This window comes from Salvelinus namaycush, chromosome 1, assembly GCF_016432855.1.
Source record: "Salvelinus namaycush isolate Seneca chromosome 1, SaNama_1.0, whole genome shotgun sequence".
Taxonomy (NCBI): Eukaryota; Metazoa; Chordata; class Actinopteri; order Salmoniformes; family Salmonidae; genus Salvelinus; species Salvelinus namaycush.
In genome coordinates, this window is record NC_052307.1 from 4,779,471 (window position 1) to 4,806,607 (window position 27,137).

Genomic DNA, 27,137 nt, shown 5'->3' on the forward strand with positions numbered 1-27,137 from the left:
ATTGTGGTGTGGTAGTAGAGGAGTGTATTGTGTTGTGGTAGTAGAGGAGAGTATTGTGTTGTGGTAGTAGAGGAGTGTATTGTGTTGTGGTAGTAGTGTATTGTGGTGTGGTAGTAGAGGAGTGTATTGTGTTGTGGTAGTAGAGGAGAGTATTGTGTTGTGGTAGTAGAGGAGAGTATTGTGTTGTGGTAGTAGAGGAGTGTATTGTGGTAGTAGAGGAGAGTATTGTGTTGTGGTAGTAGAGGAGAGTATTGTGTTGTGGTAGTAGAGGAGTGTATTGTGTTGTGGTAGTAGAGGAGAGTATTGTGTTGTGGTAGTAGAGGAGAGTATTGTGTTGTGGTAGTAGAGGAGTGTATTGTGGTGTGGTAGTAGAGGAGTGTATTGTGTTGTGGTAGTAGAGGAGAGTATTGTGTTGTGGTAGTAGTGTATTGTGTTGTGGTAGTAGAGGAGTGTATTGTGTTGTGGTAGTAGAGGAGTGTATTGTGTTGTGGTAGTAGAGGAGAGTATTGTGTTGTGGTAGTAGAGGAGTGTGTTGTGGTAGTAGAGGAGTGTATTGTGTTGTGGTAGTAGAGGAGAGTATTGTATTGTGGTAGTAGAGGAGAGTATTGTGTTGTGGTAGTAGAGGAGAGTATTGTGTTGTGGTAGTAGAGGAGAGTATTGTGTTGTGGTAGTAGAGGAGTGTATTGTGTTGTGGTAGTAGAGGAGTGTATTGTGTTGTGGTAGTAGAGGAGTGTATTGTGTTGTGGTAGTAGAGGAGTGTATTGTGTTGTGGTAGTAGAGGAGTGTATTGTGTTGTGGTAGTAGAGGAGTGTATTGTGTTGTGGTAGTAGAGGAGAGTATTGTGTTGTGGTAGTAGAGGAGTGTATTGTGTTGTGGTAGTAGAGGAGTGTATTGTGTTGTGGTAGTAGAGGAGAGTATTGTGTTGTGGTAGTAGAGGAGTGTATTGTGTTGTGGTAGTAGAGAAGAGTATTGTGTTGTGGTAGTAGAGGAGTGTATTGTGTTGTGGTAGTAGAGGAGTGTATTGTGTTGTGATAGTAGAGAAGAGTATTGTGTTGTGGTAGTAGAGGAGTGTATTGTGTTGTGGTAGTAGAGGAGTGTATTGTGTTGTGATAGTAGAGGAGAGTATTGTGTTGTGGTAGTAGAGGAGTGTATTGTGTTGTGGTAGTAGAGGAGTGTATTGTGTTGTGGTAGTAGAGGAGTGTATTGTGTTGTGGTAGTAGAGGAGAGTATTGTGGTAGTAGAGGAGAGTATTGTGTTGTGGTAGTAGAGGAGTGTATTGTGTTGTGATAGTAGAGAAGAGTATTGTGTTGTGGTAGTAGAGGAGTGTATTGTGTTGTGGTAGTAGAGGAGTGTATTGTGTTGTGGTAGTAGAGGAGAGTATTGTGGTAGTAGAGGAGAGTATTGTGTTGTGGTAGTAGAGGAGTGTATTGTGTTGTGGTAGTAGAGGAGTGTATTGTGGTGTGGTAGTAGAGGAGAGTATTGTGTTGTGGTAGTAGAGGAGAGTAGTGTGTTGTGGTAGTAGAGGAGTGTATTGTGTTGTGGTAGTAGAGGAGAGTATTGTGTTGTGGTAGTAGTGTATTGTGTTGTGGTAGTAGAGGAGTGTATTGTGTTGTGGTAGTAGAGGAGTGTATTGTGTTGTGGTAGTAGAGGAGTGTATTGTGTTGTGATAGTAGAGAAGAGTATTGTGTTGTGGTAGTAGAGGAGTGTATTGTGTTGTGGTAGTAGAGGAGTGTATTGTGTTGTGATAGTAGAGAAGAGTATTGTGTTGTGGTAGTAGAGGAGTGTATTGTGTTGTGGTAGTAGAGGAGAGTATTGTGTTGTGGTAGTAGAGGAGTGTATTGTGTTGTGGTAGTAGAGGAGAGTATTGTGGTAGTAGAGGAGAGTATTGTGTTGTGGTAGTAGAGGAGTGTATTGTGTTGTGGTAGTAGAGGAGAGTAGTGTGTTGTGGTAGTAGAGGAGTGTATTGTGTTGTGGTAGTAGAGGAGAGTATTGTGTTGTGGTAGTAGTGTATTGTGTTGTGGTAGTAGAGGAGTGTATTGTGTTGTGGTAGTAGAGGAGTGTATTGTGTTGTGGTAGTAGAGGAGTGTATTGTGTTGTGGTAGTAGAGGAGAGTATTGTGTTGTGGTAGTAGAGGAGTGTGTTGTGGTAGTAGAGGAGAGTATTGTGTTGTGGTAGTAGAGGAGAGTATTGTATTGTGGTAGTAGAGGAGAGTATTGTGTTGTGGTAGTAGAGGAGAGTATTGTGTTGTGGTAGTAGAGGAGAGTATTGTGTTGTGGTAGTAGAGGAGTGTATTGTGTTGTGGTAGTAGAGGAGTGTATTGTGTTGTGGTAGTAGAGGAGTGTATTGTGTTGTGGTAGTAGAGGAGTGTATTGTGTTGTGGTAGTAGAGGAGTGTATTGTGTTGTGGTAGTAGAGGAGTGTATTGTGTTGTGGTAGTAGAGGAGAGTATTGTGTTGTGGTAGTAGAGGAGTGTATTGTGTTGTGGTAGTAGAGAAGAGTATTGTGTTGTGGTAGTAGAGGAGTGTATTGTGTTGTGATAGTAGAGAAGAGTATTGTGTTGTGGTAGTAGAGGAGTGTATTGTGTTGTGGTAGTAGAGGAGTGTATTGTGTTGTGGTAGTAGAGGAGTGTATTGTGTTGTGGTAGTAGAGGAGAGTATTGTGTTGTGGTAGTAGAGGAGAGTATTGTGTTGTGGTAGTAGAGGAGTGTATTGTGTTGTGGTAGTAGAGGAGAGTATTGTGTTGTGGTAGTAGAGGAGTGTATTGTGTTGTGGTAGTAGAGGAGTGTATTGTGTTGTGGTAGTAGAGGAGTGTATTGTGTTGTGGTAGTAGAGGAGAGTATTGTGTTGTGGTAGTAGAGGAGAGTATTGTGTTGTGGTAGTAGAGGAGTGTATTGTGTTGTGGTAGTAGAGAAGAGTATTGTGTTGTGGTAGTAGAGGAGTGTATTGTGTTGTGGTAGTAGTGTATTGTGTTGTGGTAGTAGAGGAGTGTATTGTGTTGTGGTAGTAGAGGAGAGTATTGTGTTGTGGTAGTAGAGGAGAGTATTGTGTTGTGGTAGTAGAGGAGAGTATTGTGTTGTGGTAGTAGAGGAGTGTATTGTGTTGTGGTAGTAGAGGAGAGTATTGTGTTGTGGTAGTAGAGGAGTGTATTGTGTTGTGGTAGTAGAGGAGAGTATTGTGTTGTGGTAGTAGAGGAGTGTATTGTGTTGTGGTAGTAGAGGAGAGTATTGTGGTAGTAGAGGAGTGTATTGTGTTGTGGTAGTAGAGGAGAGTATTGTGTTGTGGTAGTAGAGGAGTGTATTGTGGTAGTAGAGGAGAGTATTGTGTTGTGGTAGTAGAGGAGTGTATTGTGTTGTGGTAGTAGAGTAGTGTATTGTGTTGTGGTAGTAGAGGAGTGTGTTGTGTTGTGGTAGTAGAGGAGTGTAGTGTGTTGTGGTAGTAGAGGAGAGTATTGTGTTGTGGTAGTAGAGGAGTGTATTGTGTTGTGGTAGTAGAGGAGTGTATTGTGTTGTGGTAGTAGAGGAGAGTATTGTGTTGTGGTAGTAGAGGAGTGTATTGTGTTGTGGTAGTAGAGGAGAGTATTGTATTGTGGTAGTAGAGGAGAGTATTGTGTTGTGGTAGTAGAGGAGAGTATTGTGTTGTGGTAGTAGAGGAGAGTATTGTGTTGTGGTAGTAGAGGAGTGTATTGTGTTGTGGTAGTAGAGGAGTGTATTGTGTTGTGGTAGTAGAGGAGTGTATTGTGTTGTGGTAGTAGAGGAGAGTATTGTATTGTGGTAGTAGAGGAGTGTATTGTGTTGTGGTAGTAGTGTATTGTGGTGTGGTAGTAGAGGAGTGTATTGTGTTGTGGTAGTAGAGGAGAGTATTGTGTTGTGGTAGTAGAGGAGTGTATTGTGTTGTGGTAGTAGAGGAGAGTATTGTGTTGTGGTAGTAGAGGAGAGTATTGTGTTGTGGTAGTAGAGGAGAGTATTGTGTTGTGGTAGTAGAGAAGAGTATTGTGTTGTGGTAGTAGAGGAGTGTATTGTGTTGTGGTAGTAGAGGAGTGTATTGTGTTGTGGTAGTAGAGGAGAGTATTGTGTTGTGGTAGTAGAGGAGAGTATTGTGTTGTGGTAGTAGAGGAGAGTATTGTGTTGTGGTAGTAGAGGAGAGTATTGTGTTGTGGTAGTAGAGGAGTGTATTGTGTTGTGGTAGTAGAGGAGTGTATTGTGGTAGTAGAGGAGTGTATTGTGTTGTGGTAGTAGAGGAGTGTATTGTGTTGTGGTAGTAGAGGAGAGTATTGTGTTGTGGTAGTAGAGGAGTGTATTGTGGTAGTAGAGGAGTGTATTGTGGTAGTAGAGGAGTGTATTGTGGTAGTAGAGGAGTGTGTTGTGGTAGTAGAGGAGTGTATTGTGGTAGTAGAGGAGTGTATTGTGGTAGTAGAGGAGTGTATTGTGTTGTGGTAGTAGAGGAGTGTATTGTGGTAGTAGAGGAGTGTATTGTGGTAGTAGAGGAGTGTATTGTGGTAGTAGAGGAGTGTATTGTGGTAGTAGAGGAGTGTATTGTGTTGTGGTAGTAGTGTATTGTGGTGTGGTAGTAGAGGAGTGTATTGTGTTGTGGTAGTAGAGGAGTGTATTGTGTTGTGGTAGTAGAGGAGTGTATTGTGTTGTGGTAGTAGAGGAGAGTATTGTGTTGTGGTAGTAGAGGAGTGTATTGTGTTGTGGTAGTAGAGGAGAGTATTGTGTTGTGGTAGTAGAGGAGTGTATTGTGTTGTGGTAGTAGAGGAGAGTATTGTGTTGTGGTAGTAGTGTATTGTGTTGTGGTAGTAGAGGAGTGTATTGTGTTGTGGTAGTAGAGGAGAGTATTGTGTTGTGGTAGTAGAGGAGAGTATTGTGTTGTGGTAGTAGAGGAGTGTATTGTGTTGTGGTAGTAGAGGAGTGTATTGTGTTGTGGTAGTAGAGGAGTGTATTGTGTTGTGGTAGTAGAGGAGTGTATTGTGTTGTGGTAGTAGAGTGTAGTGTGTTGTGGTAGTAGAGGAGAGTATTGTGTTGTGGTAGTAGAGGAGAGTATTGTGTTGTGGTAGTAGAGGAGAGTATTGTGTTGTGGTAGTAGAGTGTAGTGTGTTGTGGTAGTAGAGGAGAGTATTGTGTTGTGGTAGTAGAGGAGTGTATTGTGTTGTGGTAGTAGAGGAGAGTATTGTGTTGTGGTAGTAGAGGAGAGTATTGTGTTGTGGTAGTAGAGTGTAGTGTGTTGTGGTAGTAGAGGAGAGTATTGTGTTGTGGTAGTAGAGGAGTGTATTGTGTTGTGGTAGTAGAGGAGAGTATTGTGTTGTGGTAGTAGAGGAGTGTATTGTGTTGTGGTAGTAGAGGAGAGTATTGTATTGTGGTAGTAGTGTAGTGTGTTGTTGTAGTAGAGTGTATTGTGTTGTGGTAGTAGAGGAGTGTATTGTGTTGTGGTAGTAGAGGAGTGTATTGTGTTGTGGTAGTAGAGGAGTGTATTGTGTTGTGGTAGTAGAGGAGTGTATTGTGTTGTGGTAGTAGAGGAGTGTATTGTGTTGTGGTAGTAGAGGAGTGTATTGTGTTGTGGTAGTAGAGGAGAGTATTGTATTGTGGTAGTAGTGTATTGTGTTGTGGTAGTAGAGGAGAGTATTGTGTTGTGGTAGTAGAGGAGTGTATTGTGTTGTGGTAGTAGAGGAGAGTATTGTGGTAGTAGAGGAGAGTATTGTGTTGTGGTAGTAGAGGAGAGTATTGTGGTAGTAGAGGAGTGTATTGTGTTGTGGTAGTAGAGGAGAGTATTGTGTTGTGGTAGTAGAGGAGAGTATTGTGTTGTGGTAGTAGAGGAGTGTATTGTGGTAGTAGAGGAGTGTATTGTGTTGTGGTAGTAGAGGAGAGTATTGTGGTAGTAGAGGAGTGTATTGTGTTGTGGTAGTAGAGGAGTGTATTGTGTTGTGGTAGTAGAGGAGAGTATTGTGTTGTGGTAGTAGAGGAGTGTATTGTGTTGTGGTAGTAGAGGAGTGTATTGTGTTGTGGTAGTAGTGTATTGTGTTGTGGTAGTAGAGGAGTGTATTGTGTTGTGGTAGTAGAGGAGAGTATTGTGGTAGTAGAGGAGTGTATTGTGTTGTGGTAGTAGAGGAGTGTATTGTGTTGTGGTAGTAGAGGAGAGTATTGTGTTGTGGTAGTAGAGGAGTGTATTGTGTTGTGGTAGTAGAGGAGTGTATTGTGTTGTGGTAGTAGTGTATTGTGTTGTGGTAGTAGAGGAGTGTATTGTGTTGTGGTAGTAGAGGAGAGTATTGTGTTGTGGTAGTAGAGGAGTGTATTGTGTTGTGGTAGTAGAGGAGAGTATTGTGTTGGTGTTGTGGTAGTAGAGGAGTGTATTGTGTTGTGGTAGTAGAGGAGAGTATTGTGTTGTGGTAGTAGAGGAGAGTATTGTGTTGGTGTTGTGGTAGTAGAGGAGTGTATTGTGTCGTGGTAGTAGAGGAGAGTATTGTGGTAGTAGAGGAGTGTATTGTGTTGTGGTATTAGAGGAGTGTATTGTGTTGTGGTAGTAGAGGAGTGTGTTGTGTTGTGGTAGTAGAGGAGAGTATTGTGTTGTGGTAGTAGAGGAGTGTATTGTGTTGTGGTAGTAGAGGAGTGTATTGTGTTGTGGTAGTAGAGGAGTGTATTGTGTTGTGGTAGTAGAGGAGTGTATTGTGTTGTGGTAGTAGAGGAGAGTATTGTGTTATGGTAGTAGAGGAGTGTATTGTGTTGTGGTAGTAGAGGAGTGTGTTGTGATAGTAGAGGAGTGTATTGTGTTGTGGTAGTAGAGGAGAGTATTGTGTTGTGGTAGTAGAGGAGAGTATTGTGTTGGTGTTGTGGTAGTAGAGGAGTGTATTGTGTCGTGGTAGTAGAGGAGAGTATTGTGTTGTGGTAGTAGAGGAGTGTATTGTGTTGTGGTAGTAGAGGAGAGTATTGTGTTGTGGTAGTAGTGTATTGTGTTGTGGTAGTAGAGGAGAGTATTGTGTTGTGGTAGTAGAGGAGTGTATTGTGTTGTGGTAGTAGAGGAGAGTATTGTGTTGTGGTAGTAGAGGAGAGTATTGTGTTGTGGTAGTAGAGGAGGGTATTGTGTTGTGGTAGTAGAGGAGTGTATTGTGTTGTGGTAGTAGTGTATTGTGTTGTGATAGTAGAGGAGTGTATTGTGTTGGTGTTGTGGTAGTAGAGGAGTGTATTGTGTTGTGGTAGTAGAGGAGAGTATTGTGTTGTGGTAGTAGAGGAGTGTATTGTGGTGTGGTAGTAGAGGAGTGTATTGTGTTGTGGTAGTAGAGGAGAGTATTGTGTTGGTGTTGTGGTAGTAGAGGAGTGTATTGTATTGTGGTAGTAGAGGAGTGTATTGTGGTAGTAGAGGAGAGTATTGTGTTGTGGTAGTAGAGGAGAGTATTGTGTTGTGGTAGTAGTGTATTGTGTTGTGGTAGTAGAGGAGTGTATTGTGTTGTGGTAGTAGAGGAGTGTATTGTGTTGTGGTAGTAGAGGAGAGTATTGTGTTGTGGTAGTAGAGGAGTGTATTGTGTTGTGGTAGTAGAGGAGTGTGTTGTGTTGTGGTAGTAGAGGAGTGTATTGTGTTGTGGTAGTAGAGTATTGTATTGTGATAGTAGAGGAGTGTATTGTGGTGTGGTAGTAGAGGAGAGTATTGTGTTGTGGTAGTAGAGGAGTGTATTGTGGTAGTAGAGGAGTGTGTTGTGTTGTGGTAGTAGAGGAGTGTATTGTGTTGTGGTAGTAGAGGAGTGTATTGTGTTGTGGTAGTAGAGGAGTGTATTGTGTTGTGGTAGTAGAGGAGAGTATTGTGTTGTGGTAGTAGAGGAGTGTATTGTGTTGTGGTAGTAGAGGAGAGTATTGTGTTGTGGTAGTAGAGGAGAGTATTGTGTTGTGGTAGTAGAGGAGAGTATTGTGTTGTGGTAGTAGAGGAGAGTATTGTGGTAGTAGAGGAGAGTATTGTGTTGTGGTAGTAGAGGAGAGTATTGTGGTGTGGTAGTAGAGGAGAGTATTGTGTTGTGGTAGTAGAGGAGAGTATTGTGGTGTGGTAGTAGAGGAGTGTATTGTGTTGTGGTAGTAGAGGAGTGTATTGTGTTGTGGTAGTAGAGGAGAGTATTGTGGTAGTAGAGGAGAGTATTGTGTTGTGGTAGTAGAGGAGAGTATTGTGTTGTGGTAGTAGAGGAGAGTATTGTGTTGTGGTAGTAGAGGAGAGTATTGTATTGTGGTAGTAGAGGAGTGTATTGTGTTGTGGTAGTAGAGGAGTGTATTGTGTTGTGGTAGTAGAGGAGTGTATTGTGTTGTGGTAGTAGAGGAGTGTATTGTGTTGTGGTAGTAGAGGAGTGTATTGTGTTGTGGTAGTAGAGGAGAGTATTGTGTTGTGGTAGTAGAGGAGAGTATTGTGTTGTGGTAGTAGAGGAGTGTATTGTGTTGTGGTAGTAGAGGAGTGTATTGTGTTGTGGTAGTAGAGGAGAGTATTGTGTTGTGGTAGTAGAGTGTATTGTGTTGTGATAGTAGAGGAGTGTATTGTGTTGTGGTAGTAGAGGAGTGTATTGTGTTGTGGTAGTAGAGGAGTGTATTGTGTTGTGGTAGTAGAGGAGTGTATTGTGTTGTGGTAGTAGTGTATTGTGTTGTGGTAGTAGAGGAGTGTATTGTGTTGTGGTAGTAGAGGAGTGTATTGTGTTGTGGTAGTAGTGTATTGTGTTGTGGTAGTAGAGGAGAGTATTGTGTTGTGGTAGTAGAGGAGTGTATTGTGTTGTGGTAGTAGAGGAGTGTATTGTGTTGTGGTAGTAGAGGAGAGTATTGTGTTGTGGTAGTAGAGGAGTGTATTGTGTTGTGGTAGTAGAGGAGAGTATTGTGTTGTGGTAGTAGAGGAGAGTATTGTGTTGTGGTAGTAGAGGAGAGTATTGTGTTGTGGTAGTAGAGGAGTGTATTGTGTTGTGGTAGTAGAGGAGAGTATTGTGTTGTGGTAGTAGAGGAGAGTATTGTGTTGTGGTAGTAGAGGAGTGTATTGTGGTAGTAGAGGAGAGTATTGTGGTAGTAGAGGAGTGTATTGTGGTAGTAGAGGAGTGTGTTGTGGTAGTAGAGGAGTGTATTGTGGTAGTAGAGGAGTGTATTGTGGTAGTAGAGGAGTGTATTGTGTTGTGGTAGTAGAGGAGTGTATTGTGGTAGTAGAGGAGTGTATTGTGGTAGTAGAGGAGTGTATTGTGGTAGTAGAGGAGTGTATTGTGGTAGTAGAGGAGTGTATTGTGTTGTGGTAGTAGTGTATTGTGGTGTGGTAGTAGAGGAGTGTATTGTGTTGTGGTAGTAGAGGAGTGTATTGTGTTGTGGTAGTAGAGGAGTGTATTGTGTTGTGGTAGTAGAGGAGAGTATTGTGTTGTGGTAGTAGAGGAGTGTATTGTGTTGTGGTAGTAGAGGAGAGTATTGTGTTGTGGTAGTAGAGGAGTGTATTGTGTTGTGGTAGTAGAGGAGAGTATTGTGTTGTGGTAGTAGTGTATTGTGTTGTGGTAGTAGAGGAGTGTATTGTGTTGTGGTAGTAGAGGAGAGTATTGTGTTGTGGTAGTAGAGGAGAGTATTGTGTTGTGGTAGTAGAGGAGTGTATTGTGTTGTGGTAGTAGAGGAGTGTATTGTGTTGTGGTAGTAGAGGAGTGTATTGTGTTGTGGTAGTAGAGGAGTGTATTGTGTTGTGGTAGTAGAGTGTAGTGTGTTGTGGTAGTAGAGGAGAGTATTGTGTTGTGGTAGTAGAGGAGAGTATTGTGTTGTGGTAGTAGAGGAGAGTATTGTGTTGTGGTAGTAGAGTGTAGTGTGTTGTGGTAGTAGAGGAGAGTATTGTGTTGTGGTAGTAGAGGAGTGTATTGTGTTGTGGTAGTAGAGGAGAGTATTGTGTTGTGGTAGTAGAGGAGAGTATTGTGTTGTGGTAGTAGAGTGTAGTGTGTTGTGGTAGTAGAGGAGAGTATTGTGTTGTGGTAGTAGAGGAGTGTATTGTGTTGTGGTAGTAGAGGAGAGTATTGTGTTGTGGTAGTAGTGTATTGTGTTGTGGTAGTAGAGGAGAGTATTGTATTGTGGTAGTAGTGTAGTGTGTTGTTGTAGTAGAGTGTATTGTGGTGTGGTAGTAGAGGAGTGTATTGTGTTGTGGTAGTAGAGGAGTGTATTGTGTTGTGGTAGTAGAGGAGTGTATTGTGTTGTGGTAGTAGAGGAGTGTATTGTGTTGTGGTAGTAGAGGAGTGTATTGTGTTGTGGTAGTAGAGGAGTGTATTGTGTTGTGGTAGTAGAGGAGAGTATTGTATTGTGGTAGTAGTGTATTGTGTTGTGGTAGTAGAGGAGAGTATTGTGTTGTGGTAGTAGAGGAGTGTATTGTGTTGTGGTAGTAGAGGAGAGTATTGTGGTAGTAGAGGAGAGTATTGTGTTGTGGTAGTAGAGGAGAGTATTGTGGTAGTAGAGGAGTGTATTGTGTTGTGGTAGTAGAGGAGTGTATTGTGTTGTGGTAGTAGAGGAGAGTATTGTGTTGTGGTAGTAGAGGAGTGTATTGTGGTAGTAGAGGAGTGTATTGTGTTGTGGTAGTAGAGGAGAGTATTGTGGTAGTAGAGGAGTGTATTGTGTTGTGGTAGTAGAGGAGTGTATTGTGTTGTGGTAGTAGAGGAGAGTATTGTGTTGTGGTAGTAGAGGAGTGTATTGTGTTGTGGTAGTAGAGGAGTGTATTGTGTTGTGGTAGTAGTGGATTGTGTTGTGGTAGTAGAGGAGTGTATTGTGTTGTGGTAGTAGAGGAGAGTATTGTGGTAGTAGAGGAGTGTATTGTGTTGTGGTAGTAGAGGAGTGTATTGTGTTGTGGTAGTAGAGGAGAGTATTGTGTTGTGGTAGTAGAGGAGTGTATTGTGTTGTGGTAGTAGAGGAGTGTATTGTGTTGTGGTAGTAGTGTATTGTGTTGTGGTAGTAGAGGAGTGTATTGTGTTGTGGTAGTAGAGGAGAGTATTGTGTTGTGGTAGTAGAGGAGTGTATTGTGTTGTGGTAGTAGAGGAGAGTATTGTGTTGGTGTTGTGGTAGTAGAGGAGTGTATTGTGTTGTGGTAGTAGAGGAGAGTATTGTGTTGTGGTAGTAGAGGAGAGTATTGTGTTGGTGTTGTGGTAGTAGAGGAGTGTATTGTGTCGTGGTAGTAGAGGAGAGTATTGTGGTAGTAGAGGAGTGTATTGTGTTGTGGTATTAGAGGAGTGTATTGTGTTGTGGTAGTAGAGGAGTGTGTTGTGTTGTGGTAGTAGAGGAGAGTATTGTGTTGTGGTAGTAGAGGAGTGTATTGTGTTGTGGTAGTAGAGGAGTGTATTGTGTTGTGGTAGTAGAGGAGTGTATTGTGTTGTGGTAGTAGAGGAGTGTATTGTGTTGTGGTAGTAGAGGAGAGTATTGTGTTATGGTAGTAGAGGAGTGTATTGTGTTGTGGTAGTAGAGGAGTGTGTTGTGGTAGTAGAGGAGTGTATTGTGTTGTGGTAGTAGAGGAGAGTATTGTGTTGTGGTAGTAGAGGAGAGTATTGTGTTGGTGTTGTGGTAGTAGAGGAGTGTATTGTGTTGTGGTAGTAGAGGAGAGTATTGTGTTGTGGTAGTAGAGGAGTGTATTGTGTTGTGGTAGTAGAGGAGAGTATTGTGTTGTGGTAGTAGTGTATTGTGTTGTGGTAGTAGAGGAGAGTATTGTGTTGTGGTAGTAGAGGAGTGTATTGTGTTGTGGTAGTAGAGGAGAGTATTGTGTTGTGGTAGTAGAGGAGAGTATTGTGTTGTGGTAGTAGAGGAGTGTATTGTGTTGTGGTAGTAGAGGAGTGTATTGTGTTGTGGTAGTAGTGTATTGTGTTGTGGTAGTAGAGGAGAGTATTGTGTTGGTGTTGTGGTAGTAGAGGAGTGTATTGTGTTGTGGTAGTAGAGGAGAGTATTGTGTTGTGGTAGTAGAGGAGTGTATTGTGTTGTGGTAGTAGAGGAGTGTATTGTGTTGTGGTAGTAGAGGAGAGTATTGTGTTGGTGTTGTGGTAGTAGAGGAGTGTATTGTATTGTGGTAGTAGAGGAGTGTATTGTGGTAGTAGAGGAGAGTATTGTGTTGTGGTAGTAGAGGAGAGTATTGTGTTGTGGTAGTAGTGTATTGTGTTGTGGTAGTAGAGGAGTGTATTGTGTTGTGGTAGTAGAGGAGTGTATTGTGTTGTGGTAGTAGAGGAGAGTATTGTGTTGTGGTAGTAGAGGAGTGTATTGTGTTGTGGTAGTAGAGGAGTGTGTTGTGTTGTGGTAGTAGAGGAGTGTAGTGTGTTGTGGTAGTAGAGTATTGTATTGTGATAGTAGAGGAGTGTATTGTGGTGTGGTAGTAGAGGAGAGTATTGTGTTGTGGTAGTAGAGGAGTGTATTGTGGTAGTAGAGGAGTGTGTTGTGTTGTGGTAGTAGAGGAGTGTATTGTGTTGTGGTAGTAGAGGAGTGTATTGTGTTGTGGTAGTAGAGGAGTGTATTGTGTTGTGGTAGTAGAGGAGAGTATTGTGTTGTGGTAGTAGAGGAGTGTATTGTGTTGTGGTAGTAGAGGAGAGTATTGTGTTGTGGTAGTAGAGGAGAGTATTGTGTTGTGGTAGTAGAGGAGAGTATTGTGTTGTGGTAGTAGAGGAGAGTATTGTGGTAGTAGAGGAGAGTATTGTGTTGTGGTAGTAGAGGAGAGTATTGTGGTGTGGTAGTAGAGGAGAGTATTGTGTTGTGGTAGTAGAGGAGAGTATTGTGGTGTGGTAGTAGAGGAGTGTATTGTGTTGTGGTAGTAGAGGAGTGTATTGTGTTGTGGTAGTAGAGGAGAGTATTGTGGTAGTAGAGGAGAGTATTGTGTTGTGGTAGTAGAGGAGAGTATTGTGTTGTGGTAGTAGAGGAGAGTATTGTGTTGTGGTAGTAGAGGAGAGTATTGTATTGTGGTAGTAGAGGAGTGTATTGTGTTGTGGTAGTAGAGGAGTGTATTGTGTTGTGGTAGTAGAGGAGTGTATTGTGTTGTGGTAGTAGAGGAGTGTATTGTGTTGTGGTAGTAGAGGAGTGTATTGTGTTGTGGTAGTAGAGGAGAGTATTGTGTTGTGGTAGTAGAGGAGAGTATTGTGTTGTGGTAGTAGAGGAGTGTATTGTGTTGTGGTAGTAGAGGAGTGTATTGTGTTGTGGTAGTAGAGGAGAGTATTGTGTTGTTGTAGTAGAGTGTATTGTGTTGTGATAGTAGAGGAGAGTATTGTGTTGTGGTAGTAGAGGAGTGTATTGTGTTGTGGTAGTAGAGGAGTGTATTGTGTTGTGGTAGTAGAGGAGTGTATTGTGTTGTGGTAGTAGTGTATTGTGTTGTGGTAGTAGAGGAGTGTATTGTGTTGTGGTAGTAGAGGAGTGTATTGTGTTGTGGTAGTAGTGTATTGTGTTGTGGTAGTAGAGGAGAGTATTGTGTTGTGGTAGTAGAGGAGTGTATTGTGTTGTGGTAGTAGAGGAGTGTATTGTGTTGTGGTAGTAGAGGAGAGTATTGTGTTGTGGTAGTAGAGGAGTGTATTGTGTTGTGGTAGTAGAGGAGAGTATTGTGTTGTGGTAGTAGAGGAGAGTATTGTGTTGTGGTAGTAGAGGAGAGTATTGTGTTGTGGTAGTAGAGGAGTGTATTGTGTTGTGGTAGTAGAGGAGAGTATTGTGTTGTGGTAGTAGAGGAGTGTATTGTGTTGTGGTAGTAGTGGAGTGTATTGTGTTGTGGTAGTAGAGGAGAGTATTGTGTTGTGGTAGTAGTGTATTGTGTTGTGGTAGTAGAGGAGTGTATTGTGTTGTGGTAGTAGAGGAGAGTATTGTATTGTGGTAGTAGAGTGTAGTGTGTTGTGGTAGTAGAGGAGTGTATTGTGTTGTGGTAGTAGAGGAGTGTATTGTGGTAGTAGAGGAGTGTATTGTGTTGTGGTAGTAGAGGAGTGTATTGTGGTAGTAGAGGAGAGTATTGTGTTGTGGTAGTAGAGGAGAGTATTGTGTTGTGGTAGTAGAGGAGTGTATTGTGTTGTGGTAGTAGAGGAGTGTATTGTGTTGTGGTAGTAGAGGAGAGTATTGTGTTGGTGTACTGGGCTGGTGAGAGGCAGTAGAGGTTCAGACTAGTGTTAGTTAGGCTGTGTCACTGCACTCCACACTCCTCTCTCTCTCTCACTGAAATCCTGCCTCTGGCTCTTATCTGTATTTCCATGGTTACTGTTTCCGTGTTGGTGGCGGTATTGTCATCATGTCATTGGTTCAGGAGTTGAGACTTGTTGATGTTTTTCTGTAGCTACATCCTTCTCTAGCTACTGTACCTCCTCTCCTTGAACTCATACACCTCTATTTCATGTTTATTTTCTCCATTCCTCCGTGCTCTGTTGCTCTCTCACTCCCTCTATCTCTCCCTCGCTCTCTCTCCCTCTCTTGTATTTGAGTGAGTAATTGTCTGTACTTTTTATGTTTTTGTGAGTTGTTTTTTTTTTTATCTAGAAAAGATAAGAGCGATGCAACTTCAAAGTACAGTAGGCTTCTAAGGATAAAATAATATATATATATATATATATATATATATATATATATATATATATATATATATATATATACAGTATATATAATAGTCAAGTAAGTTAAAGCTTAATCATTGTATATTTGTTTGATTTTTTGGGGTGAAGTTAAAAAAAAGCAGAACATCCAATTAATAATAAAGTTACCGGTCCTGGTCTCATGAAATACTGTCAATGATACAGGTAATTGCCAAAATAAAGGAAACACCAACATAAAGTGTCTTATTTGGATCTGCCACCTTTTTTTGTTTTGCCTGAAATGACATACCCAAATCTAACTGCCTGTAGCTCAGGACCTGAAATGACATACCCAAATCTAACTGCCTGTAGCTCAGGACCTGAAATGACATACCCAAATCTAACTGCCTGTAGCTCAGGACCTGAAATGACATACCCAAATCTAACTGCCTGTAGCTCAGGACCTGAAATGACATACCCAAATCTAACTGCCTGAAACTCAGGATCTGAAATGACATACCCAAATCTAACTGCCTGTAGCTCAGGACCTGAAGCAAGGATATGCATATTCTTGATACCATTTGAAAGGAAGCACTTTGAAGTTTGTGGAAATGTGAAATGAATGTAGGAGAATATAACACATTAGATCTGGTAAAATATCTATCTTTGAAATGCAAGAGAAAGTCCATAATGTATTATTCCAGCCCAGGTGCAATTTAGATGTTGGCCACTAGATGGCCCCAGTGTATGTGCAACGTTTTAGACTGATCCAATGAACAATTGTATTTCTGTTCAAATTGTTGTATGAAGACTGCCCAAATGTGCCTAATTGGTTTATTAATAACTTTTCAAATAACTCTCCTCAAACAATAGCATGGTATTCTTTCACTGTAACAGCTACTGTAAATTGGACAGTGCATTTAGATTAACAAGAATTTAAGCTTTCTGCCAATATCAGATTGTCTATGTCCTGGGAAATGTTCTTGTTACTTAGAACCTCATGCCAATTGCATTAGCCTACGTTAGCTCAACCGTCCCGTGGGGGACACACCGATCCTGTAGAGGTTATTAAACGGTAGGTAGCATAACCATAACCACATGTAGCATATGGATTTGTATTAGTATACACATCAAAAGTCCCAATGCAAAGTCACAACTCTTTTCTATTTTTCGAGTTGTTACATAAAATCGATTAGAATCCCCAAGATTCTAATTGGGGGGTGTGATGTTAAATGGAGGAGCTGGCAAGCCAGCCTAGTCCCTATGATGTAAACTCCAACAAAAATAAACTTCAAATTAAACTAAATCGTTTATACTCATTACTACTGGTTTCAATGTAATTTTCATCCAACTTATAAGCATATACTTTGAATTTTTGTGTTACAAATCAGCTTGCAAGGTTGCTAGCCAACTAGCCTGCTAACATTAGCCCTACTAGCCTGCTAACGTTAGCCCTACTAGCCTGCTAACATTAGCCCTACTAGCCTGCTAACGTTAGCCCTACCAGCATGCTATCATTACGTTAGCACTGCATGAGTCAGCCAGTTGCTATCAACACCTAGCTTACAGCTACATTAAAGTAAACCAAAGTTTTGGAAAAACATAACGGCATCTAACAAGTTATCAAATAACGTTACTGGTATATGCAGTTATCTTATGCAGCAAGCCAGCCAGCTAAAGTTAAATCACTATTTGATTTTAGCTCAAAGTTTAGAAGAAAAAAAATACAATTAAACATAAAGTTATAATGGTTTTTATTTTATTTGTGTTTGTTTTGTAGTCAAAGATAATAGTTTCAGTATCGTTTTAGATTTTCAAATATTTTTCATTGTCATTTTTATTTCAGTTTCCAATTTTAGTTTCATTTTTTGTTTACTTTAATAACCTTTATGGACTGTACACTGATTTAGTCATTATTTTAGCTGACAAGGAGAATATCAGTAACATAATTGAGTAACAACTCAGATTCCCTCTCTGTTCTCACTTCCCCTCAGGCATTACCGTACATGCTAACTAGACTGGGCACGCGGGTGCGTCAATGTGTTCACCACCGCGTGCATGTTCATTTTGTCCATCCACACCAGACGCGATCAGGACACGCAGGTTGAAATATCAAAACCAACTCTGAACCAACTACATTAATAATATGGGGACAGGTCAAAACACATGAAACATTCATGGCCATTTAGCTAGCTAGCTTGTAGTTTCTAGCTAATTTGTTCTGGGATATAAACATTGGATTGTTATTTCACCTGAAAGTCTTTTTTTCTGGATATTTGTAGAATTTTGACCCCATTTTTGAGTCACACAAAATCGTGTGTTCTCTACTCCGATAATTAATCCAAAGATAAAAGGGGACACCTAGTTAGTTTCTAGTAAAAAAAAAATCTCTCTTCCTTTAGTCTTCTTCTTCTTCTGTGGACTTTATATGGCGGTTGGCAACCAACTTTAAGGTGCATTACCACCACCAACTGGACTGGAGTGTGGACCTCAGTTCATCTTTTAATCACCCACGTAGGTATGTGCTCCTAAAAACCAATGAGGAGATTGGAGAGGCGGGACTTGCAGGGCGTGACGCGTCAAAAAAAGTACCTGTTCTATTTTAGCATCAGATAACGCAGATGCTCGTTGACGCGCGCGAGCAGTATGGATGAAATGATTGAGTGACATGTAATTGTACATTTATTTTGCAATGTTGGCGCACGTAACACGAGCGGATTGGTCAACATGTTAGACGACCTGCCCTAACATTTCTAAATCATTCTGACGTGTTTTCATATGTTCTGTTGTTCAAGCAGGAACCTAGATTCAAAACTAAAACTATATAAGGAAAAATACCTCTCAATTCCAGCGTTAAACAAACATGTACTACTATTATTGTCTGTTATTGAGTGGATTGGCAACCTGATACTGTAGCATTTTGGGAAATGTAAATGTAATTTTGTTCCACGTTAACCTCAGTAGCAAAACAAGGGTCTGTTTGTTAGGTCGGGTGGCGACACTGCCTGCAACCCAAACTGCACCATGTTCCCTATGTAGCGGACTACTTTTGACCAAGGCCCATAGACTCTGGTCAAAAGGTAGTGCAATACGGTGCCATTTGGGACGTAGTCAGTGACCTTTCTGCCTTCATGCTCATGGGCCACCGCCCCGTTGGTTGCTTTAGTGAGATCATATTGTTCGGCTTGTCATAATTGGCTCTTGTTGAGGAGATGTTGACCGTCTTTAGCGACACAGTGGCGGTGGGCAGTCATTTTGCTGGCTGGTCTTGTGAGACTCCAGACCCAAACCAGACGTTTAGACAACCTCTGACCTATAATTCTACTTGGTCACCATCCCGGATCCGGGAGCATCCTCATCAGTAAAAAAGCTGACTAGCATAGCCTAGCATAGCGCCACAAGTAAATACTAGCATCTAAATATCATTAAATCACAAGTCCAAGACACCAGATGAAAGATACACATCTTGTGAATCCAGCCATCATTTCCGATTTTTATAATGTTTTACAGCGAAAACACAATATGTATTTCTATTAGCTAACCACAATAGCAAAAGACTCAACCGCATATTTTCACCATTTTTTTACCGCATAGGTAGCTATCACAAATTCGACCAAATAAAGATATAATTAGTCACTAACCAAGAAACAACTTCATCAGATGACAGTCTTATAACATGTTATACAATAAATCTATGTTTTGTTCGAAAAATGTGCATATTTCAGGTATAAATCATAGTTTTACATTGCAGCTACAATCACAAATATCACCAAAGCAGCTAGAATAACTACAGAGAGCAACGTGAAATACATAAATACTCATCATAAAACATTTATGAAAAATACATGGTGTACAGCAAATGAAAGACAAACATCTTGTGAATCCAGCCAATATTTCAGATTTTTTAAGTGTTTTACAGCGAAAACACAATATAGCATTATATTAGCTTACTACAATAGCCAACCACACAACCGCATTCATTCACCGCAAAGGTAGCGATCGCAAAAAAACAGCAAAAGATATAAAACTATTCACTAACCTTGACAAACTTCATCAGATGACAGTCCTATAATATCATGTTACACAATACATATATGTTTTGTTCGAAAATGTGCATATTTAGCGGTACAAATCGTGGTTTTACAATGTGAATACGTAGTCAAAATGCACAAAATTGTCCGGAGAAATCTTGGACAGTCACCTAATCTAATCAAATAACTCATCATAAACTTGACTAAAAAATACATGTTGGACAGCAAATGAAAGATACACTAGTTTTTAATGCAACCGCTGTGTTAGATTTTTAAAAATAACTTTAGTACGACATACAGCTTACGTTATAGCGAGACAGCGCCCAAAATAAGGGCGGAAAATATGACTAAACATTTTCAACAGAAATACGAAATAACATCATAAATGGTTCCTACTTTTGATGAGCTTCCATCAGAATGTTGTACAAGGAGTCCTTTGTCCAGAATAATCGTTGTTTGGTTGTAGAATGTCCTCTTCTCCTGTCGAATTAGCAGCCAAAGCTAGCCATGTGGCGCAAACGTGCCCAACTTCACATAACGCAAAGAAAAGAACATTCCGAAAATCGCAATAAACGTTCAATAAACTGATATAACTCGGTTTTAAATAACTACTTTATGATGTTTTTATCACATTTATCAAATAAAATCAGAGCCAGATATCTAACGTCTATACCGAAAGCTTTTCAGAACGCAATCTGGGGTTCCTTCTCGCGCCTTCCAAGACAATGAAAATTCCTGACACGTCATTCCAAAAGCTCTTGTTCGGCCTCAGATCAAGCTAGACACCCCATTCCACCTCTCACTGCCTGTTGACATCTATTGGAAGGCGTATGCAGTGCATGTAGATCCATAGATTTCAGGCAAATTAATAGGAAGGCCCTGGAACAGAGCCTCGATTTCAGATTTTTCACTTCCTATCAGGAAGTTTGCTGCAAAATGAGTTCTGTTTTACTCACAGATATAATTCAAACGGTTTTAGAAATTAGAGAGTGTTTTCTATCCAATAGTAATAATAATATGCATATTGTACGAGCAAGAATTGAGTACGAGGCAGTTTAATTTGGGCACGATTTTTTACAAAGTGAAAATAGCGCCCCCCTATTGACAAAAGGTTTTAAGCCAGAGAAAGAAGATGTTTCTGCCGGACAGAAGCCTTTGTAATGATTTAAGTCGACTGGAATTCCCTCCATTCACAAGTCCAGTCTAATGTTATTATAATCATGTCTGTCCTAATAGAACCGCCACAGGAGTGACACCCAGGTGAACAACCGGAAGGTCACAGTGCTCATCGATGGAGAGTAAGTTCATGAGATCTACTATTGGTTTCTAACAGTACATAATGAACACAACTCATAATGGTACACTGGTTGTGTTTGTTCAGATTGTTTGCCCCTTCCTGCTCCCTGTCCCCACCCTGCTCTCTCCACCGTCCTCCACCCAAATCCTTTTCCACAGCAAATGTGTGAGTGCCTCGGGCAGGGACAGTTGGGCAACATGCCCTCTTTTCAGGAGGCACAACAGGAAGCAGCTGCGGGCAACAGGAAGTTCTTGTTTTCTTCCTGTTGATCTTTCTCCTGGCTTACAGACAGTCACAGACAGGAGTTGAAAGGAAAATAGGTCGTACACAGATTTGACCCCTCCATACATTTTCTTCCTCATCCCAAAAAATAGAGCGAGGATGTCTACTGTCTTGAAAAAGTTGAAACTTGAAATACTCTTCTTTCCTACCCCTCTTTCTCTCTCTCCCTCCCTCCCCCACCCCACCCACTATCTCACTCTCTCTCTCTCTCTCTAGACTACGGAGTGAAAAATGGATGGATGTTCATGTGGGTGACATCATCAAACTTGGAAACAACCAGTTTGTTACGGTGAGAACAGAACACTGAACCAACCTTCCTGTGTGTTCATTACAACATACCGTTTCAGGTCTCTTTGGTCGTCTGTTTCAGCTGATTCTGGCATAAGAGACCATCGTGATAGACTGGGTGTGAAACAGGTGCCTATATTCAGTGTCTTTAATATTCAGTGTCTTTCAGTGAATCTGACTATGTGAATCTCTCCCTCTGTGATTTCAGGCAGACCTGCTGCTGCTCTCTAGTAGTGAACCTCTCAACTTGGTCTACATAGAGACTGCTGAACTGGACGGGTCAGTGTGCGTGTCTGTGTGTCGGTTTGTTTGTTCATCTACTGTACAAAGCCTGTGTCTATTTCATACTCATGCCTCTCCTGCTCCTATCGTCCTCTCCTCCTCTTCTCCTCCTCCTCTCATCCTCCTCCTCTCCTCTTCCTATCTTCCTCCTTGTCTCCTCCTCTCCTCCTATCGTCCTCTCCTCCTCTTCTCCTCCTCCTCTCATCCTCCTCCTCTCCTCTTCCTATCTTCCTCCTTGTCTCCTCCTCTCCTCCTCCTCTCCTTCAGCAAGTGAAATTAGGAGGCTACAGATTGCACAGAACAAAGCAGCAAGGATTGTTTTAAGGTGGAGATATGGTTCTTCTATTGTAGTCATGCACAATGCTCTTGGTTGGTCATCAATCAACAAGATAATAAAAATAAAAAAATGCTTATTTTATTTCATAATATACACCATTTAAAACGGCCAAACTCTATTCACAACGGTATTCAGTTGGTAAGAGACAGATGTTCAGTAAATCCTAGTGTAACGTGTGTCGTGGGATGAAGAAGGAGACCAAGGTGCAGCGTGGTAGGAGTTCATGATTTTTAATAAACTGAACACCGCAACAAAATAACAAAGTAGAAAAAACAAAGCGCACAGTTCTGTCAGGCAACAAAAACAGCTAAACAGAAAATAACTCCCCACAAAACCCAAACGGAAAATGACAACCTATATATGATCCACCAATCAGAGACAACGATAACACAGCTGCCTCTGATTGGGAACCATACTCAGCCAAAAACACAAAGAAATAGAAAACATAGATTCTCCCACCCGAGTCACACCCTGACCTAACCAAACATAGAGAATAAATAAGGATCTCTATGGTCAGGGCGTGACACCTAGGAATAGATTGTCCACCATCTATGTGTTATCCAGACAGAAAAGAGAAATAGGCTAAGTAAAATGTTGATTCAGAGCAATAAAGAAATTAAATAATTTATCTGAGCGAACCAAAAACCTTTCAATAAATAAATTCAAACAGTACTTTAGAACCGTTTAAAAATTATAAATTGGAAGGTTGTGTTGGACTAATTGTAGATAAAGGAATCAATCTATAAGTATTTATCTGGTCAATATGCCAGTGTATTATGTCTGTTTGTAACAGGGTGTTATATGTGAAAATGTGATTGTATTATAAATTGTATTTTAATGTTTAAAGAACTCTTGCAAGATTAGTCCAAATGAGGACTAAAAGAGATCCTAATGAAATCAAATCTCCTCCTCCTCCTCTCAGTGAGACTAATTTGAAAGTGAAGCAAGCTGTGACGGTCACAGGAGACATGGGGGACAACATCCATAACCTGGCTTCCTTCAGTGGTGAGTCTCCCACAGGGAAGTGGTTAGCCACTACATAGTTATAATAAAGGCATACAGCTAATTGCCAGTTGAAAACATATATAGTTATGAACAACTAACCCGCACACTGACTTGGTACCGGTACCCCCTGTATATAGCCTTGTTATTGTTATTCTTATTGTGTTACTTTTTATTATTACTTTTTATTTTAGTCTACTTGAATTTTCTTAACTCTTCTTGAACTGCACTGTTGGTTAAGGGCTTGTAAGTAAGCGGATACACTTGTTGTATTTGGCGCATGTGAGAAATAAAGTTTCATTTGAACTAGCTTGTAGATTAGGAAGTTTAATCCTTATGATGACCCACTCTCCTCTCCTACCTGACGAACCTTGTGTCTCCTTCCTACTCTCTGAAGGCGAGGTGAGCTGTGAGCCCCCCAACAACCGCCTAGACCGTTTCACAGGAACTCTGACTAATGCCGGTCAGAAATACTCTCTGGACAATGACAAGATCCTGCTGAGGGGCTGCACCCTCAGGAACACAGAGTGGTGTTTTGGACTGGTGCTGTTCGGAGGTGAGAGGGTAAAGGTCAGGACTGGTGCCTTTCAGAGGTGAGAGGGTAAAGGTCAAGACTGGTGCCCTTCAGAGGTGAGAGGGTAGAGGTCAGGACTGATGCTCTTCAGAGGTCAGAGGGTAGAGGTCAGGACTGGTGCCCTTCAGAGGTGAGAGGGTAGAGGTCAGCACTGGTGCCCTTCAGAGGTGAGAGGGTAAAGGTCAGGACTGGTGCCGTTCAGAGGTGAGAGGGTAAAGGTCAGGACTGGTGTTGTTCAGAGGTGAGAGGGTAAATGTCAGGACTGGTGCCGTTCAGAGGTGAGAGGGTAAAGGTCAGGACTGGTGCCGTTCAGAGGTGAGAGGGTAAAGGTCAGGACTGGTGCTGTTCGGAGGTGAGAGGGTAAAGGTCAGGACTGGTGCCGTTCAGAGGTGAGAGGGTAAAGGTCAGGACTGGTGTTGTTCAGAGATGAGAGGGTAAAGGTCAGGACTGGTGCCGTTCGGAGGTGAGAGGGTAAAGGTCAGGACTGATGCTGTTCGGAGGTGAGAGGGTAAAGGTCAGGACTGGTGCTGTTCAGAAGTGAGAGGGTAGAGGTCAGGACTGGTGCTGTTCGGAGGTAAAAGGTCAAAGGTAAGAGGTCAGGATGGTGCTGGTTCACAGGTCAGTTAGACTCAGCACGCCCTCTGCTGGCCAGTATAAACCTCAACTGCGAATACCTAACCCTGACTGACCAAATCTAAATATTTATTCTGTTATAATCTTCGTGATTAGAAACTCTTCAAAAGGAAAGGAAATGAGGAAATGGAAATGATCTCTAAATTGTCACATGTAGCCACTTAAATACTAACCCTGTGATCCTTTTGTGGTCCAGGTCCAGAGACTAAGCTGATGCAGAACTGTGGGAAGACCACTTTCAAGAGGACCAGCATCGACCGCCTGATGAACGTGCTCGTCCTCTGTGTGAGTCCAGCAGTAATATGTCCTGTACTTACAGATCCATGTACTCACTTAAACACGGACTGTACTACTTACAGATCCATGTACTCACTTAAACACGGACTGTACTACTTACAGATCCATGTACTCACTTAAACACGGACTCATATGAATTAGCTTATGCAGTACCAGTTTTCCATGTTTATATCAAACATGTCACATGTTCATGTATCTGTACCCATCTGTTGACCTATGTACCCTCTCTGCCAGTAGATCTTTGGCTTCCTGGCGTTCATGTGCACCATCCTGGCCATCGGCAACAGGATCTGGGAGCAGCTCTGGGGGTCAGAGTTCACGGCCTTCCTGCCCAGACAGGGGGGAGTTGATGCCCCCTTCTCCGGCTTCCTCACCTTCTGGTCCTACGTCATAATCCTCAACACCGTCGTACCCATCTCCCTCTACGTCAGGTCTGTCTCACTGTTCATTAGGTCTGTCTGTCTGTCTCACTGTTCATCAGGTCTGTCTGTCTGTCTCACTGTTCATCAGGTCTGTCTGTCTGTCTCACTGTTCATCAGGTCTGTCTGTCTCACTGTTCATCAGATCTGTCAGGTGTGTGTGTGTGTGTGTGTGTGTGTGTGTGTGTGTGTGTGTGTGTGTGTGTGTGTGTGTGTGTGTGTGTGTGTGTGTGTGTGTGTGTGTGTGTGTGTGTGTGTGTGTGTGTGTGAGTGCATCTGTTTTGCTGTGTAATTGCTTATTGGATTTATGCCTAATTGAGATACCTCGCAGATACATGTCTGTTAAGGTTATGTAAAATGCCATTATCCCTGTGTGTGTGTTGCAGTGTGGAGGTCATCCGCCTGGGGAACAGTTTCTACATCGACTGGGACAGGAAGATGTACCATGCCCATAGTGACACCCCGGCTAAGGCCCGGACCACCACGCTGAACGAGGAGCTGGGTCAGATCAAATACATCTTCTCGGACAAGACCGGAACACTCACTCAGAACATCATGACATTCAATAAGTGTTCCATCAACGGGAAGTGCTACGGTGAGGTTCAGATGGTACATAGGAAGGGCTACGGTGAGGTTCAGATGGTACATAGGAAGAGCTACGGTGAGGTTCAGATGGTACAGAGGAAGAGCTACGGTGAGGTTCAGATGGTACATAGGAAGAGCTACGGTGAGGTTCAGATGGTACAGAGGAAGTGCTACGGTGAGGTTCAGATGGTACATAGGAAGAGCTACGGTGAGGTTCAGATGGTACATAGGAAGAGCTACGGTGAGGTTCAGATGGTACATAAGGAGAGCTACGGTGAGGTTCAGATGGTACATAGGGAGAGCTACGGTGAGGTTCAGATGGTACATAGGAAGAGCTACGGTGAGGTTCAGATGGTACATAGGGAGAGCTACGGTGAGGTTCAGATGGTACATAGGGAGAGCTACGGTGAGGTTCAGATGGTACATAGGAAGAGCTACGGTGAGGTTCAGATGGTACATAGGGAGAGCTACGGTGAGGTTCAGATGGTACATAAGGAGAGCTACGGTGAGGTTCAGATGGTACATAGGAAGTGCTACGGTGAGGTTCAGATGGTACATAGGGAGAGCTACGGTGAGGTTCAGATGGGTCCTAGGAAGAGCTACGGTGAGGTTCAGATGGTACATATGAAAAGCTACGGTGAGGTTCAGATGGTACATAGGAAAAGCTACGGTGAGGTTCAGATGGTAACTAGGAAGGGCTACGGTGAGGTTCAGATGGTAACTAGGAAGTGCTACGGTGAGGTTCAGATGGTAACTAGGAAGGGCTACGGTGAGGTTCAGATGGTACATAGGAAAAGCTACGGTGAGGTACAGATGGTACATAGGAAGAGCTACGGTGAGGTTCAGATGGTACATAGGAAAAGCTACGGTGAGGTTCAGATGGTACGTAGGAAAAGCTACGGTGAGGTTCAGATGGTACGTAGGAAAAGCTACGGTGAGGTTCAGATGGTACGTAGGAAAAGCTACGGTGAGGTTCAGATGGTACGTAGGAAAAGCTACGGTGAGGTTCAGATGGTACATAGGGAGAGCTACGGTGAGGTACATAGGGAGAGCTACGGTGAGGTTCAGATGGTACATAGGGAGAGCTACGGTGAGGTACAGATGGTACATAGGAAGAGCTACGGTGAGGTTCAGATGGTAACTAGGAAGGGCTACGGTGAGGTTCAGATGGTAACTAGGAAGGGCTACGGTGAGGTTCAGATGGTAACTAGGAAGGGCTACGGTGAGGTTCAGATGGTAACTAGGAAGGGCTACGGTGAGGTTCAGATGGTAACTAGGAAGGGCTACGGTGAGGTTCAGATGGTACATAGGAAGAGCTACGGTGAGGTTCAGATGGTACGTAGGAAGAGCTACGGTGAGGTACAGATGGTACATAGGAAGAGCTACGGTGAGGTACAGATGGTACATAGGAAGTGCTACGGTGAGGTTCAGATGGTACATAGGGAGAGCTACGGTGAGGTTCAGATGGTACATAGGAAGTGCTACGGTGAGGTTCAGATGGTACATATGAAAAGCTACGGTGAGGTTCAGATGGTACATAGGAAAAGCTACGGTGAGGTTCAGATGGTACATAGGAAGAGCTACGGTGAGGTTCAGATGGTACATAGGAAGAGCTACGGTGAGGTTCAGATGGTACATAGGAAGAGCTACGGTGAGGTTCAGATGGTACATAGGGAGAGCTACGGTGAGGTTCAGATGGTACATAGGAAGAGCTACGGTGAGGTTCAGATGGTACATAGGGAGAGCTACGGTGAGGTTCAGATGGTACATAGGGAGAGCTACGGTGAGGTACAGATGGTACATAGGGAGAGCTACGGTGAGGTACAGATGGTACATAGGAAAAGCTACGGTGAGGTTCAGATGGTACGTAGAAAGAGCTACGGTGAGGTACAGATGGTACATAGGAAGTGCTACGGTGAGGTTCAGATGGTACATAGGGAGAGCTACGGTGAGGTTCAGATGGTACATAGGAAGTGCTACGGTGAGGTTCAGATGGTACATAGGAAAAGCTACGGTGAGGTTCAGATGGTACATAGGAAAAGCTACGGTGAGGTTCAGATGGTACATAGGAAAAGCTACGGTGAGGTTCAGATGGTACATAGGAAAAGCTACGGTGAGGTTCAGATGAAACATAGGGAGAGCTACGGTGAGGTTCAGATGGTACATAGGAAGAGCTACGGTGAGGTTCAGATGGGTCCTAGGAAGAGCTACGGTGAGGTTCAGATGGGTCCTAGGAAGAGCTACGGTGAGGTTCAGATGGTACATATGAAAAGCTACGGTGAGGTTCAGATGGTACATAGGAAAAGCTACGGTGAGGTTCAGATGGTACATAGGAAGAGCTACGGTGAGGTTCAGATGGTACATAGGAAGAGCTACGGTGAGGTTCAGATGGTACATAGGAAGAGCTACGGTGAGGTTCAGATGGTACATAGGGAGAGCTACGGTGAGGTTCAGATGGTACATAGGGAGAGCTACGGTGAGGTTCAGATGGTACATAGGAAGAGCTACGGTGAGGTTCAGATGGTACATAGGGAGAGCTACGGTGAGGTTCAGATGGTACATAGGGAGAGCTACGGTGAGGTTCAGATGGTACATAGGGAGAGCTACGGTGAGGTACAGATGGTACATAGGAAGAGCTACGGTGAGGTACAGATGGT

General features: G+C 42.5%; 1 protein-coding gene across 1 annotated transcript in view; it reads left to right on the forward strand.

The window, feature by feature from the left end:
- LOC120050155 (probable phospholipid-transporting ATPase IM) overlaps positions 1 to 27,137 on the forward strand; it is a 62,538-nt gene that overhangs the window by 11,911 nt on the left and 23,490 nt on the right. Inside the window, exons 5-12 of the mRNA XM_038996828.1 lie at positions 19,721 to 19,782; positions 20,280 to 20,352; positions 20,560 to 20,630; positions 21,893 to 21,975; positions 22,370 to 22,528; positions 23,376 to 23,464; positions 23,714 to 23,907; positions 24,282 to 24,490. Of these exons, the coding sequence (XP_038852756.1) occupies positions 19,721 to 19,782; positions 20,280 to 20,352; positions 20,560 to 20,630; positions 21,893 to 21,975; positions 22,370 to 22,528; positions 23,376 to 23,464; positions 23,714 to 23,907; positions 24,282 to 24,490 (940 nt within the window). The remainder of the gene's footprint in view (positions 1 to 19,720; positions 19,783 to 20,279; positions 20,353 to 20,559; positions 20,631 to 21,892; positions 21,976 to 22,369; positions 22,529 to 23,375; positions 23,465 to 23,713; positions 23,908 to 24,281; positions 24,491 to 27,137) is intronic.